Raw genomic sequence first — 14,016 nt, forward strand, 5'->3', positions numbered from 1 at the left:
CGTTTCACACACACAATTTTATATAATCCCATAATAATCCTGTTTTTAATCCTCTAATGCTATGTAGCCCCTAGACTTTCCCTCTCTCGAACTGATAGCCACTAGTTTGTTCTGTTTGTGAGTCTGCTTCTTTTTTATTTTATTCGCTAGTTTGTTGTAGTTTTTTAGATTACATGTATACAGTATTTGTCTTACAGTAACTTATTTCACTTAACATAATGCCGTCTATGTCTTATGACAGAAATTATTAAGATAGATTTTTGGTATGATACAAACAGGTAAACAAAGATTTCAGAGTTACAACCATGTTCAAATTTTATTGTTGATAGTGAAATTTAACAACTAAATGTAAGACTGAGCAGTACCTTGTCAATTTTACTGTAAGTTTAGATTTTTTTTAAATTAGAAAACATTTATACTAGTTGTAAAAAACGGAAACAGAATAATGTGGTTTAAAGCAAATACCGAAAGTTCCTTATGTACCTGCTCATTTTTTCTTTTCGTGGGGGTAGTTTGACACTATACATAGTGGGTTTTTTTTTTTTTTTATTTTATTTTATTTTTAAACTTTACATAACTGTATTATACATAGTGTTTTGCGATTTGCTTTTCCCCCCTTAACACATACCATTCTTCCCTTAAATTGAAGGCCATTACTTCTAAACAGGTGGGTTTAGGAGAAGAAGAAATGATGAACAAGATCATAGTGGTAAATTTGCCTTTGTTTTGTTAATTTTCTTTTTCATAAAATCCATAATTGAAAATAGAATCTCTTAAAAGCAGGGAAATCTTACAAAGAAGAATAATTAAGATTTTTTTTTACTCAAATATTCTCATATTTGTATTTTTTTCTTTGAATTTTGGTACTGTATTTTATTATATAATAGGCCCAGGTTCAATACCAACAGCAACATGAACAACAGAAAAAAGATTTAGAAATCCTTCATCAACGGAACATCCAGCAGCTACAGAACAGATTGTCTGAGTTAGAAACGGCTAATAAAGACCTCACTGAAAGGAAATATAAAGGAGACTCCACCATCAGAGAACTTAAAGCAAAGCTGTCTGGTGTTGAAGAGGTATCAAATCTTGGAGTTGGTTCCCCTCCCCGCCCCAGTTTAAAAGCAAGGTCTAATTTGGTAACTTGATTTGAATTTGGTTACTTTATTACTTCTATGGGTAGTATTCTTCTGGATGCTTTGCAAGGATCTCTTTAGATAATCAGCTCAGAGAATACCCAAAATAATTGAGAAACCAAAATCTAATAAAATGGGCTGGTTCAAAACAGAGCTAAAGTAAACCTGGGCACTTCTGGTTAGGGTCTTGAGCGGCCCTTTGGCATAGCCCTCAGGTTTGTCAGTGTACTTTCAATGTCAGCCCAGTGTTGTGGCTCAGGGTATTGGCAGGCTGATCTTCCAGTCTGCTCAACATGGTGAACAACTGTGTGAAGTTTTGTGTCTAGTAACAATAATAATAATAATAATAAAAGTAATGATAATAACTATAACACTGTTTTAAGTGCTTTACCTATATTAACTCATTTAATTCTTATGGCAGTTATTTTAAAGAAGGTATTATTATTACCCCATTTAAAGATGATGAAACTAAGGCACTGAGAGCTTAAGTAATTTACCCAAGTAAGCCTCGCCATTGAAATTCTCTATTATTGGCCTGTCTCTAATACTGTCGTGTTCTTTCAGGCAACAGAGACATTTAAAAAATATTGCTATAGTAGTACTTTTGTTGATACTTTGGCAGTGATGATAAACTCCTTCCTATGATAACTATTATACATTATTGTCATATGAGTTATTAGAAAACGTATGTAGATTTTGTTAAACCTATCATGTTCAAATAAACAGTGTTATTCTAGCTCACAAGACCTCCAATTCTGAATAAAGCCTGACTGATTTTATGTTCAGATCCTCATCGCATTCTGCCCTATTAGATGCTTCAGTCCTTCTCGCTACCCTCTTCACCTTTCACACCAGTTGGTGAAACATTTCACCCTGCACATTGGATGAGTACTTCATTATAATCCTGTGTGGTTTCTTCTCTTTTAGCCCTGACACTGGCCAGTGTATAAACTGTGCTTTGTTATGTTGATTTTCATGTGTGTGTGTATGATCAGTCACTCAGTTGTGTCCACCTCTTTGTGACTAAATAGCCTCCTTTGTCCCTAGGATTTCTCAGGCGAGACTACTGGAGTGGGGTGCCATATAATGTAATCAAAATATTTCTTGCAAGGTTTGCATAGGACTTGGAAATTTTGAGTCCTGAAAACTTTTTTTAAACTTCAGTATTGTTACCTAATTATGTTAAATTATACCTTTTAGAGATTAGTACCCTAAAATTAATAGTTACTACCATTTATTAAGCATTTGAACTTCCCTGGTGGTTCAGACAGTAAAGAATTTGCCTGCACTGCAGGAGACCTGGGTTCCATCCCTGGGTCAGGAAGGACCCCTGGAGAAGGGAATGGCAACCTGCTCTAGTATTCTTGCTTGGAGAATCTCATGGACAGAGGAGCCTGGCAGGCTACAGTCCATGGGGTCACAGAGATGACTGAGCATCTGACACATAAAACAGAGTTTATATAAGGGTTTTTGCAAAGGTGAAATAATTTGTGGTATTGTTTCTCTTTTACAAATGAGAGAACTGAAATTTACTGAGGTTAAGTAATACTCGAGGTGACATAGTAGACTTCCCAGGTGGCTGTAGTGGTAAAGAACCTGCCTGCCAATGCAGGAGACATAAGAGACAGCGGGTTTGAGCCCTGGGTTGGGAAGATCCCCTGGAGGAAGGTACGGCAACGCATTCCAGTATTCTTGCCTGGAGACTCCCATGGACAGAAGAGTCTGGCTGGCTAAAGTCCATAGGGTCGTAAAAAGTCAGACATGACTGAAGCAAGTTAGCATGCACTCATGCACTGCTTGATAGCAGAGTCTGTGCTTCTAAAACCACTAGGGTATATACTACAAAATTATTTTATATAGTTATTGTTAAAATTGAAAACTAGGAATACTATTACGTACTGTACTTTAGTGTACTGGCAACATTTGGACTGATACTAGATGATTGAGGTGTTATTTAGTATGTGTGTGTGCTCAGTCATGTCTGACTCTTTGCGACCCCCGTGGACTGTAGTCCACAAGACTCCTCTATTGATGGGATTTCCCAGCCTAGAATACTGGAGTGATTGCCATTTCCTACTCCAGAGGATTTTCCTGACAAGGGATCGAACCTGTATCTCTTGGTGTCTCCTGCATTGGAAGGCAGATCTATTAAAAAAATTATTTAAAATATTTTTTCGTGTTTTCATTATGGTTTGTATTATTGAGTATAGTTCTCTGTACTCTGCAGTAGGACCTTGTTATTTATTTTATATAGTGGTTTGTATCTACTAATCTCAAACTCCTCATTTATATCCCCCTTCTTCCCCTTTGGTAGCTATAAGTTTGTTTTCTATGAGTCTGTTTCTGTTTTGTAAATATGTTCGTTTTTGTCATATTTTGGATTCCACATCTAAGTGATATTATGTAGTATTTGTCTTTCTGACTTATTGTTAATTAACAATATCTCATGATTTCTTGGCTACCCTGAGAAACAGGTTGAAGAGCTCAGGTCATACCTCATACGAATGAAATCAAAATCTCTTGGGCAGGATACCAGGCATCAGTAGTTGTTAAAGCTTTCCAGGTGATTTCATTATGCAGACTAGATAGAGGATCACTGCTTTGGTGGTAGAATGATAGGACTTTCTTTTTATTTATGTATTGTATATATTTTGAAATTCTGTTATATCTGAGCATTTATTACCTAAGTAATTTTTTGAATTTGTAAATTTCAAGACAGCAGAAAATTCTTGTTACTAGGTTTTAAAAGTTTCAGTAATTGATAAGGATTGTTTAATTTTCCCTTACTGTGATTGAATTAGATATTAGTGTATTTTACAGTTATGTTTCAAATCTCAGTTACATATACCTTTAGAGAGACCGTTATTTCTTTAAAAGAGCATTAGTACTGGAACTTCAAAGTTATGAAAGACTTTTTCCTGTTTTAAATATCTTAATTATAAATTATCAGACCAGCCAACTTTCCTTTTTTTCCCCCCTCGTCTAGGAGCTCCAGCGGGCTAAGCAAGAAGTCCTCTCTTTGAGAAGAGAAAATTCTACACTTGATGCTGAATGCCATGAAAAAGAAAAGCATATTAATCAGCTGCAAACAAAAGTGGCTGTTTTAGAACAGGAAATCAAGGATAAGGACCAGCTTGTTTTAAGAACAAAAGAAGCGTTTGATACAATCCAGGAACAAAAGGTCTATTTTAAAATTTTCTAAACAAATTGATGATCACATACATATATGATGTTTTTCCTAAATAAACACAGACTTCCTAATTGTTCATGTTTTTAAAAATATATATCAGGTGGCTCTGGAAGAAAATGGTGAGAAAAATCAGGTACAACTAGGAAAACTTGAAGCTACAATAAAATCATTATCAGCTGAACTTCTTAAGGTTTGTTTTTTTAAAACAATAGAATATTTCATTGGATTATGTAGAGATGTTTCATTGGACTGTGTAGAGACATTCATGTGAAACTCTTCTACAGGCAAATGAAATTATCAAAAAACTGCAAGGGGATCTGAAGACTTTAATGGGTAAGTTGAAATTGAAGAATACAGTAACTATTCAGCAAGAGAAACTCTTGGCTGAAAAGGAAGAAAAATTACAAAAGGAACAAAAAGAATTACAAGATGTTGGACAATCTCTCCGAATTAAAGAACAAGAGGTAGTTAATATTTTATATTTAGTATGTGTTGACTATTTGCAAAGCTTAATGTATTTCCTCATATATTTTAAACATTTCTACTTTGTTACATTAGAGAAAGTTTTGGCTTTTTTCCCCAAGAAAACATGACTACAATCAACAAATTTTTCAGTTTGAAAAATTAGTTATTATGACTCAAATACGTTGAGTGTTCATATATATGTGTGTGTATATATAATTATGTGCACATACATTTTATTACACAGCTGAGCTAATTCCTTTCATATTTAATAGTAATTATTTAATGAATAGTAATATATCTCTTCAGTTTTTATTTTAGCCTTTATTATACTTACTTTAAGGATTAATGTATTTTAGGTATGCAAATTACAAGAACAATTAGAAGCTACAGTTCAAAAACTTGAAGAAAGCAAACAACTTCTAAAAAATAATGAAAAGTGTAAGTATTTTACCTTTTCATTTAAATGAGGTTTTTAGTTTTATTCTTAACCTGCAATTTTTACTGAATTCATAAGTCTAGTTAAATCAAGGTTTTGCTGTATACATATAATCTGCTTTAAATATACCATCTTAATGTCTTTGCTGTAGTAAATTAAAATCAACTATCCTGTAAAACAGTTACCATCATTAAAAGAAACCCTATCACATGTGTCAGTAACCCAGAAGTAAATGTTGAAAATATTGACTGTAATTTACATTCTTTCCTACTACTTGCTATAATTGCTGTATTTACCCACTGATAATAATACAAATATTTAAAACAAAAATATGAGATTAAGTCTTCTACATTTTTCTCAGTTTGTAATACTGATTTTGAGAAATAAGAGTTTGAATTTAAATAAACTGGAAGATATTCTAGAAATGAAATCAAAGAGATTTCAAAGAGATCCTTGACTTGCAGAAATACGTACTTCTGATAGACAGTAAAAGGATAAAGAGTGCTTGTGGCAGTTGTAAAATAAAAATATTTAGTGACAAATATTTAGATGAACTTGTTTTCCTATGATAAAACAGTTTTAAAAATGTAAAATTTTAAAAATTAATATAATTTTAAAATACTTAAAATTATTAGAAAAATTGAAGTATTAAGTTTCTTCTTGTTCTTTTATTTAAGTAATCACATGGTTAAATAAAGAATTAAATGAAAATCAGCTAGTGAGAAAGCAAGATGTATTGGGACCTTCTACCACTCCACCTGTACATACCAGTAGCAATACCATCAGAAGTGGGATTTCTCCTACCTCTAATGTGGTAAGATTTAAATTAAGATGTTGTGAATGGTCTTGGTAAATTTTCTAAAACAAAAATATTCTCAGATTGTTTGGTGCTGGTACCTAATATGACTAGAGTCTTATTACAATTTTTAGCACTGAAGTAGTTTTACCTTTGGAAGAGGGACATAAAGGTACACTTATTCTTAACAAAGAGGCTCTATTTTAAGGGTACACTACTTTGTAACATTTTAATGGATACAGAAATCATTCAGTATTGACTGAAGTAAGGCCAAATATGCTGAAAACTGTTAACAAACACAGCAAGTATTTAGGAGGCCTCAGTAAGGGCGAACAGGATATGGGCTCAGCTCTGGCACTATACTGGAGGAGCCTAATCTGAATTCTATTGGGAAAAAAAGAGAGAAAGAGAAACCCTATTACCAAGCTTGTCAGCTTTAGATTCTGGAAGAAATGATTTACAAGAGTTAAGCTTTTTAGCTTTGAGTACCTGGATCTGGCTTGGTACTATCAGCTAGGCCTGGGCCTGGCTAGGAATTGGCCTTGCACTCAGAGCTAGGTTTTGAGGCTTTCCTGTTGAACATAATCAAATTCACAGAATATCAACATCAGGTAAGGCCATGCCCTGACTGTGATGGATCAAGACAAAAACAAGACCACTTCATAGTCATGTTTGAACACAGACAAAAATAGGACATTGCCAAACCATAAAAATGGGCACGTATCCTCCGATCCGGCTAGAGTGAGTGACTGCTGCTCATTACCAGTTATAACTTTGGTCTTAGTGCATTCATCCTACCTTACTGGATAAAATCTATTCATATACCTAGTCATATAGTTATCCCCATTTCTTGATAGCATCCAGTCCACAGTATAGCCCCACATTCTTAAACTGTTCCTTGATTCATCTAACACATGACAAAGTCCAATAAATACTCCTTTTTAACATTGTCTTACAGAGACACGTCTCTTTCTAGGTTTCACCTGGTCTTCAGTTTTCCTTGTTGCAAAGCGTGTGTACACCTATAGATGTATTTCTGGTCCAAGTCTTTGACTGGAGGGCATTGGCAGAGGATTTAAAGTGCAAATCCATAGTAGAATTTTTAATCTACTCTAGTAAATGAGATAGTACTTGATGTTTAAAGAAGGGTAAGGATTTTTGCTAACTTGGGAAAAAGTACAGAGTTAAGTGGTACTTAAATTTTTAAGTGGTCCTTACTGGTACTGAATTAAAAACATGAAAAGACGACAGGCTTAATCTTACCGACTGATGATAAATAGCTGTGTGAAAGGTATTGCTCGATTATTTTTATTTTATCCCTTATTGGCTTTTTGGTCTAGGACTACCCCTGAACTCCATTTTCAGGAATTCAGGGCCTAGAGGGAACCAAGATGATTCAGAGGTCTTTGTTTTACTTCAGTTCAAAATCAGGTCCAGTGTGTGGGTTTTTGTTTTGTTTTGTTTGTTTTGGTCTAAGCTTACACAGCCACTCTGAAAAGCCCTCTGGGCCAAAGATATTCCAGTTTCATAGTATATAATGAAGCAGAGTTTGGTGTCATGGTAGACAAGTTTGGCCTCTGAGAGAGTGTTCTTAACTCTTAGTTATTATGACAGATGCTAATGCCTCCTGCATCGCCAAATACTATTTAGAACAAATTTCTCATCCTCAGCCTTTTTTATGCTTTTATTTTTAGGTTGAGGGTAGACTGACTTACCCAGCTTGTGGGATTGGTTATCCTGTCTCCTCTGCGTTTGCATTCCAGAATACCTTTTCTCATCCTTTATCTGCCAAAAATACCATCCACCCAGTTTCAGGACCAAAGGTAGGCAAAATAACTAACACCTTTTTTAAAAAAAAGAAAATAGCAATTTATTTACTTTATTTAAAACATCTATTTTTTGATCAGTTGCTTAGTATTAAATGAATATAATTCTGAATATATTTATGAATATCTAGTGTGTTATGCTTACAGGAAATATTAAATGCACTATATGATTTTTTTGAGTCACTATAATTTATAATAACCTAGATAGCAGTATGTTTAAACTTATTTTTATTCCTCTTTATCTCTCCATTTTTTAATTCATTCTTCTACCTGTATCTCCTACAACTCTCAAACTTAACCTAGGATTACCAGTTTCATGCTGCTGGTATATTAGCGGTACTGAAATTTTTGGATTCCATTGTTAGGATTTAACGGTCTGATTGGCAGGGTTATAATAAATTGTAAAATGTAGTTCTGACAACATTATCTCGAATAGCATATACTTAGCAATCTCTCCAAACCTTGATTCATTTGCTTTTTTCTGCCTGCTTGAGTTTTTCATCATCATCATTATTATAATATTTTAGATTTATACATTGTTTTCACATGTATTATAATTGTTTTCACAGTAATTTTCTACCCAGATGAGCCACTGATTCTGTTTTCATTTTTGAGAAGATTGTTTTATGAAAGGTAGAATTGAGGACTTTGAAACTGCTATTATAAACTTTATCAAATTAGTTTGGGGCTGCCCTAAAAATAAGTTGGCTATGTTGTTTAGGCATATACTTCTTTTTTTACAATCAGATCAGATCAGTCACTCATTCGTGTCCGACTCTTTGCGACCCCATGAATCGCAGCACGCCAGGCCTCCTTGTCCATCACCAACTCCCGGAGTTCACCCAGACTCACATCCATCGAGTCAGGGATGCCATCCAGCCATCTCATCCTCTGTCGTCCCCTTCTCCTCTTGCCCCCAATCCCTCCCAGCATCAGAGTCTTTTCCAATGAGTCAACTCTTCGCATGAGGTGGCCAAAGTACTGGAGTTTCAGCTTTAGCATCATTCCTTCCAAAGAAATCCCAGGGCTGATCTCCTTCAGACTGGACTGGTTGGATCTCCTTGCAGTCCAAGGGACTCTCAAGAGTCTTCTCCAACACCACAGTTCAAAAGCATCAATTCTTCGGCACTCAGCCTTCTTCACAGTCCAACTCTCACATCCATACGTGACCACAGGAAAAACCATAGCCTTGACTAGACGAACCTTTGTTGGCAAAGTGATGTCTCTGCTTTTGAATATACTATCTAGGTTGGTCATAACTTTTCTTCCAAGGAGTAAGCATCTTTTAATTTCATGGCTGCAGTCACCATCTGCAGTGATTTTGGAGCCCAGAAAAATAAAATCTGACACTGTTTCCCCTGTTTCCCCATCTGTTTCCCATGAAGTGATGGGACCAGATGCCATGATCTTCGTTTTCTGAATGTTGAGCTTTAAGCCAACTTTTTCACTCTCCACTTTCACTTTCATCAAGAGGCTTTTTAGTTCCTCTTCACTCTCTGCCATAATAAGGGTGGTGTCATCTGCATATCTGAGGTTATTGATATTTTTTTACAATAGCCTTATTAAATAGCCTTATTATTATTTGGAACTATTGAGAATTCTCAGTGAATCAAGAATTAAGCCTGAGTTTTTATATTTAGAATATTATTATGTAAAGAGTATTTAGATGCATTTAATTGGCTTTTCTTGTATTGCTTATTGAAAATTAGATACATGTAATCAAATGAATACTGTTGTTTTTTCATAAATATCAGTATGCTCAAATGTGCTTACATATTGGTATCAGTTTTTTCTTGAGGATTATAATTAAATTCAAAATTACTTTTAAACAGCTTTCCAGCAATATATATATAATGTTCAAAATGAAGATGAGAACTACTGCAGATAATTGTTTAGTTGGTAGGACTAAATATGACTTATAATAAGATTACCTTTCTTATAGCTCTTCTGGAATCGGAGGAATTATGATAACAATCCTGTTCTTAAATATCAAAGCCAGACTTCTAGTGTTTCCTATATTATTGGCCTCCGTAGTCTTTTGGTATGCATCCCTCACGAAAGCAACCAAACAGCCCTAATACTAACAGTACACTTTGAAGTTGAAACTCTAATTGAATATTTATTTGTGAATTGAATGCATATACTGCCCAATTATAATGGTTAAAATGTGGAATCAGATTTTGGAGTTTAAATCTTGCCTCTTATTAGTATGAAGTTGGGCAAGCCAGTAACAAACAAAAATATCTAGTTGTCCTGCTTCAGTTTCTCCATTTGTAAAGTGGAGCAATAATTTTATCTTACTGAATTTCTGTGAACCTTGAGTTGATGCATTTGCTTAGAATTGTGCCTCGGATGCATTTGCAGTAGCTTTTACTCAAGGGATAGTTCAGCCCTCTTACAAATGCTCCGCACTGAATGTCCTAAATGATCACCAAGACTGTCCACTTTGTCTTCATGATTTTGAACCTTGGAAGATGTTCAGCTAAAAGCTCCGCTGTGTTTATTTGCGCAGCGTTGTGGAGTTTTACTCTTTCAATGTACCTGTGCTGTGCGTATGTGCTCAGTCATGTTCGACTCCTTGTGACCCCCATGGACTGTAGCGCACTAGGCTCCTCTGTCCATGGGATTTTCCACACAAGAATCCTGGAGTGAGTTGCCATTTACTCCTCCAGGGGATCTTCCTGACCCAGGGATTGAACCCGGGTCTCTTCCATTTCCCGCATTGGCAGGCAAACCGCCGTTACCACTTTACTGTCTTTACCACTGAACCACATGGGAAGCCCCATGCCTGTGCCTAGTACTCAGAAAAAACTCAGGGCATTCATGTGTTGACTTCTGGCGCTTTTTCTCTTTATACCTCACTTTTCATCAGAATTCTGCCTTGCAGCTTCCAGGTGACCTACCTCATCCTCCCTAAACTGATTATCTTCTCCATTTAGCAGTACCTTCTTTGTCTGTACTGTGGTGAGTCAGGAAGGGCCTCTGATTAGAAAGCTGGGTCAGTTATATGGATCACAGCTTCTCTCAGAGATCACAGTCCTGCACTACCTGTTGGTTAGTTTTGGGGACCATTCTTTTTGTTTATTTTGTCCAGTTTTCTAATTATTTATCATTGGTGTCTGGAAACTATATTATGTATAAAGATGTTAGGCTCTTTTAAAACTTTCTTCCCTCTTGCATGTTTTCTATAAGGACTATGCGAATCACCTTATTTCACTTTTTAAAAGTCCTGTACTTGTATTTTTTGTGATCTTGTTAAATGTGTAGATTAATATAGGGAGAATTGTAATCTTTAGAATGTTAAGCCTTGATAGCTGAGGAAAGCAGCATATACCTTTCTGATTTATAATTTTTTCCTATTAAGCTAGTATCTATATTTTATTATGATTTTTAACAAAAAATAGGTGTTTATCTCCTTATGCCTTTTTTTTGGATTCAAGTCATCATAACTTTTTTTTTTGATTTATTAGAATGGTGACTTACGTTTATGGATTTCCATAACATAAAGCCCATATGTATATTTTTGGTATGAAACCCCCTCAGTCATAGTCATTATTATTTTAAATAAGCTACTACATCCCATATGCTTGATATTTTATTTTGGACTTTTGTATAGATTCTTGGATTGTTCTTGATTATTTCAAAGTTTAGATTCCTAGCACTCATTTAGAATTCTTAAACTCTGATAAGAGTTTAAATTCTTGAAAGGGAATTTTCAGAATGCATGTGGTAAATAAATGCATCATTGTGGTTCTTGGTTACTTTTAACATTAAAGCAGTGTATAATGTATTATACTTAATTACTTAAATGTATAATGTTTATGTTTTCATTTCAAAAGAATTAAATAATTTGTGCTATTACTCTTATATGATGGGAACTTTTTGGTAAGGAGAAATAGGATTTTAAAATTAAACCTTCTCAATAAAATGTGCTTGTGTTATAAAATATAGGTTGAACTTCTGTGGTCTACATTTATCAGAGAAAAAATTTAGCCACCTATCTCTATATAGAACTGTCTTGGTTACTCCTGCTTAGTCTCAGTTCTCACTAATCAGTTATATGATGTTTTCCTTCTTCACAGGTTCAGTTTAACTTGCAGTTTACAAAACCAAATCCATCACTAGGAGATGTTCAGTCAGGAACAACTATTAGTATGCCCTGCTCAACTGATAAGGAAAAGTAAGTTCTTGACATAAAATTTAATGTTTGTAATTCTGAGAGTCATCTTAAGGAGTTTTTAACAGTGTTTGAAAGCTGTGATGACCACTTATTTATGTGATGTGTTAAGTTGCTGAGCAGTGGGATTAAGTTAGTCACTTTCATCTGTAAGAAAGTGGTTTCTCATTTTTTTAAAACTATGGACGGAGGAGCCTGGTAGGCTGCAGTCCATGGGGTCGCTAGGAGTCAGACACGACTGAGCGACTTCACTTTCACTTTTCACTTTCATGCATTGGAGAAGGAAATGGCAGCCCACTCCAGTGTTCTTGCCTGGAGAATCCCAGGGACAGGGGAGCCTAGTGGGCTGCCGTCTGTGGGGTCGCAAAGAGTCGGACACGACTGAAGTGACGTAGCAGCAGCAACAGTAAAATTTAATTTTTTAAAAGGGATTTCCCTACATAACTGAAGAATACCCTTTCAGATATTCTTGGGCAATTAGATAGAAATCTTTAATTCATCAGAGTTGGCGGTTTTGTTTTTATTTTCCTATATGGCTATGTCTACCTTTGGAAGCTCTTTGTCCAAGTAATTGCTTCCAGTGTACTCTGAGAATTAAAATTCTGTGGTAAAGAAGAGTGAAAAGGCTTTTGAGGTTGCGCCCTAGCCAAGCTAACATAAATAAGCTTTAATGCCAATTTTGCCTACTTAGATTCCTTGCCTATTTTTTAGTTAAGGTGGTTTTGCATAGTGAAGTTTGTTGAATCAGTGAGTTGTGGCTAAAGTAAACAATTTATAGATGCAAATTTGTCTGTCGGATTAGTATTTATGTTTGTAATACTCTTTTCTTACCATTATGTTTATTTACTTAAAAGTTAATTGCTTTAAGGTTTGTCTGCTGGTACTTATCATGAGCCATCACCATCCCCAATATGTTGCAAACTAAATTACTGACATGGCTCCAAGAGGCTTCTTATTCCAGGTCTCTGGCCTTTATTCATTGGCTCCTCTAAAATTAGCACCAAGATGAGTATTATAATAGTTAATGTTTGTGAGCCTCCATTTTTTAAAAAGGTGAGAATTCTTTCAGGTCCTAAAATGTTCATGCTTGCTGTATTGAAGCTCATAGTTGTTCAAGTGCCAGAACACCTGGAATTAATAGAACACCATGATGTTTAACTTTATCATATACATCAAGAACAATTTTAGTTAACAGAAAAAAATGATATTTGTGGTACAAAGTCAACATAATCACATGTCTATAAAATTAGGACTGTTGTGCTGTTTTGAGTTGTTTAGAACTTATTTGTAGTCTGCTAGTAATAAGTGGCAAAGGTTAAAGAAGAATATTAAAATTGAAAAAACACCTATTCACCCATTTTTTTCTGAAAATTGAGAAAAGATCATCATTTAATTTTAAAGATAAAATGTCATTGCTTTACAAGATCTATTAACTTCTTACAAGTGTACTATTAGAGAAAATGTTAACAGTGGACAGATTTAAAAGGAAGGAATATAGTGGTTGAAAGAGGGAAAGTACAACTACAGAATACCCCCTCCTTTGTTTTTTTCAAGATTTCATGTTTTTATTCATCTGACCAGAATTTATTAGTGTAGTGAGTATTAACAGTTAATAATGACCACTTTGAAGCACCACAAAATTTTGAGGGGCTTTTGGTCAAAGGAAAATCTTAATTTTTTTACTGAGAAGATGTATACTTTGGCTTATGGATAAATTATTTGCTTAAGAATCCACTGGAAAGCATGATCTGGTTTGAACAAAGCTATAAATGTTAGTTATATTGTCATATACATTTATTTGTATATAAACATTCAGACCTTACTGTAGAGAAAATAAAACTTTGTTAAATTAAGTTCATAATTAGTGTTTTCCTTTCAAGTGGTGAAAATTTAGGACTGGAATCCAAATATCTGAAGAAAAGGGAAGATAGCATTCCTTTGCGTGGACTCAGCCAAAATCTATTTAATAATCCAGGTGAGAAGACATTTC

General features: G+C 34.7%; 1 protein-coding gene across 3 annotated transcripts in view; it reads left to right on the forward strand.

Annotated features, from left to right (window-relative positions):
• Positions 1-14,016, forward strand: part of SASS6 (SAS-6 centriolar assembly protein) — a 40,357-nt gene that overhangs the window by 24,389 nt on the left and 1,952 nt on the right. Inside the window, exons 8-16 of one of the 3 annotated variants that reach the window (XM_055584979.1) lie at positions 888-1,139; positions 4,123-4,317; positions 4,427-4,516; positions 4,611-4,790; positions 5,148-5,229; positions 5,905-6,041; positions 7,718-7,846; positions 11,932-12,029; positions 13,907-14,001. In XM_055584979.1, the coding sequence (XP_055440954.1) occupies positions 888-1,139; positions 4,123-4,317; positions 4,427-4,516; positions 4,611-4,790; positions 5,148-5,229; positions 5,905-6,041; positions 7,718-7,846; positions 11,932-12,029; positions 13,907-14,001 (1,258 nt within the window). The remainder of the gene's footprint in view (positions 1-887; positions 1,140-4,122; positions 4,318-4,426; positions 4,517-4,610; positions 4,791-5,147; positions 5,230-5,904; positions 6,042-7,717; positions 7,847-11,931; positions 12,030-13,906; positions 14,002-14,016) is intronic. The other 2 variants (XM_055584980.1, XM_055584981.1) reach the window with 2 other exon arrangements.

The sequence above is a fragment of the Bubalus kerabau genome, chromosome 6 (assembly GCF_029407905.1).
Source record: "Bubalus kerabau isolate K-KA32 ecotype Philippines breed swamp buffalo chromosome 6, PCC_UOA_SB_1v2, whole genome shotgun sequence".
Lineage (NCBI taxonomy): Eukaryota > Metazoa > Chordata > Mammalia > Artiodactyla > Bovidae > Bubalus > Bubalus kerabau.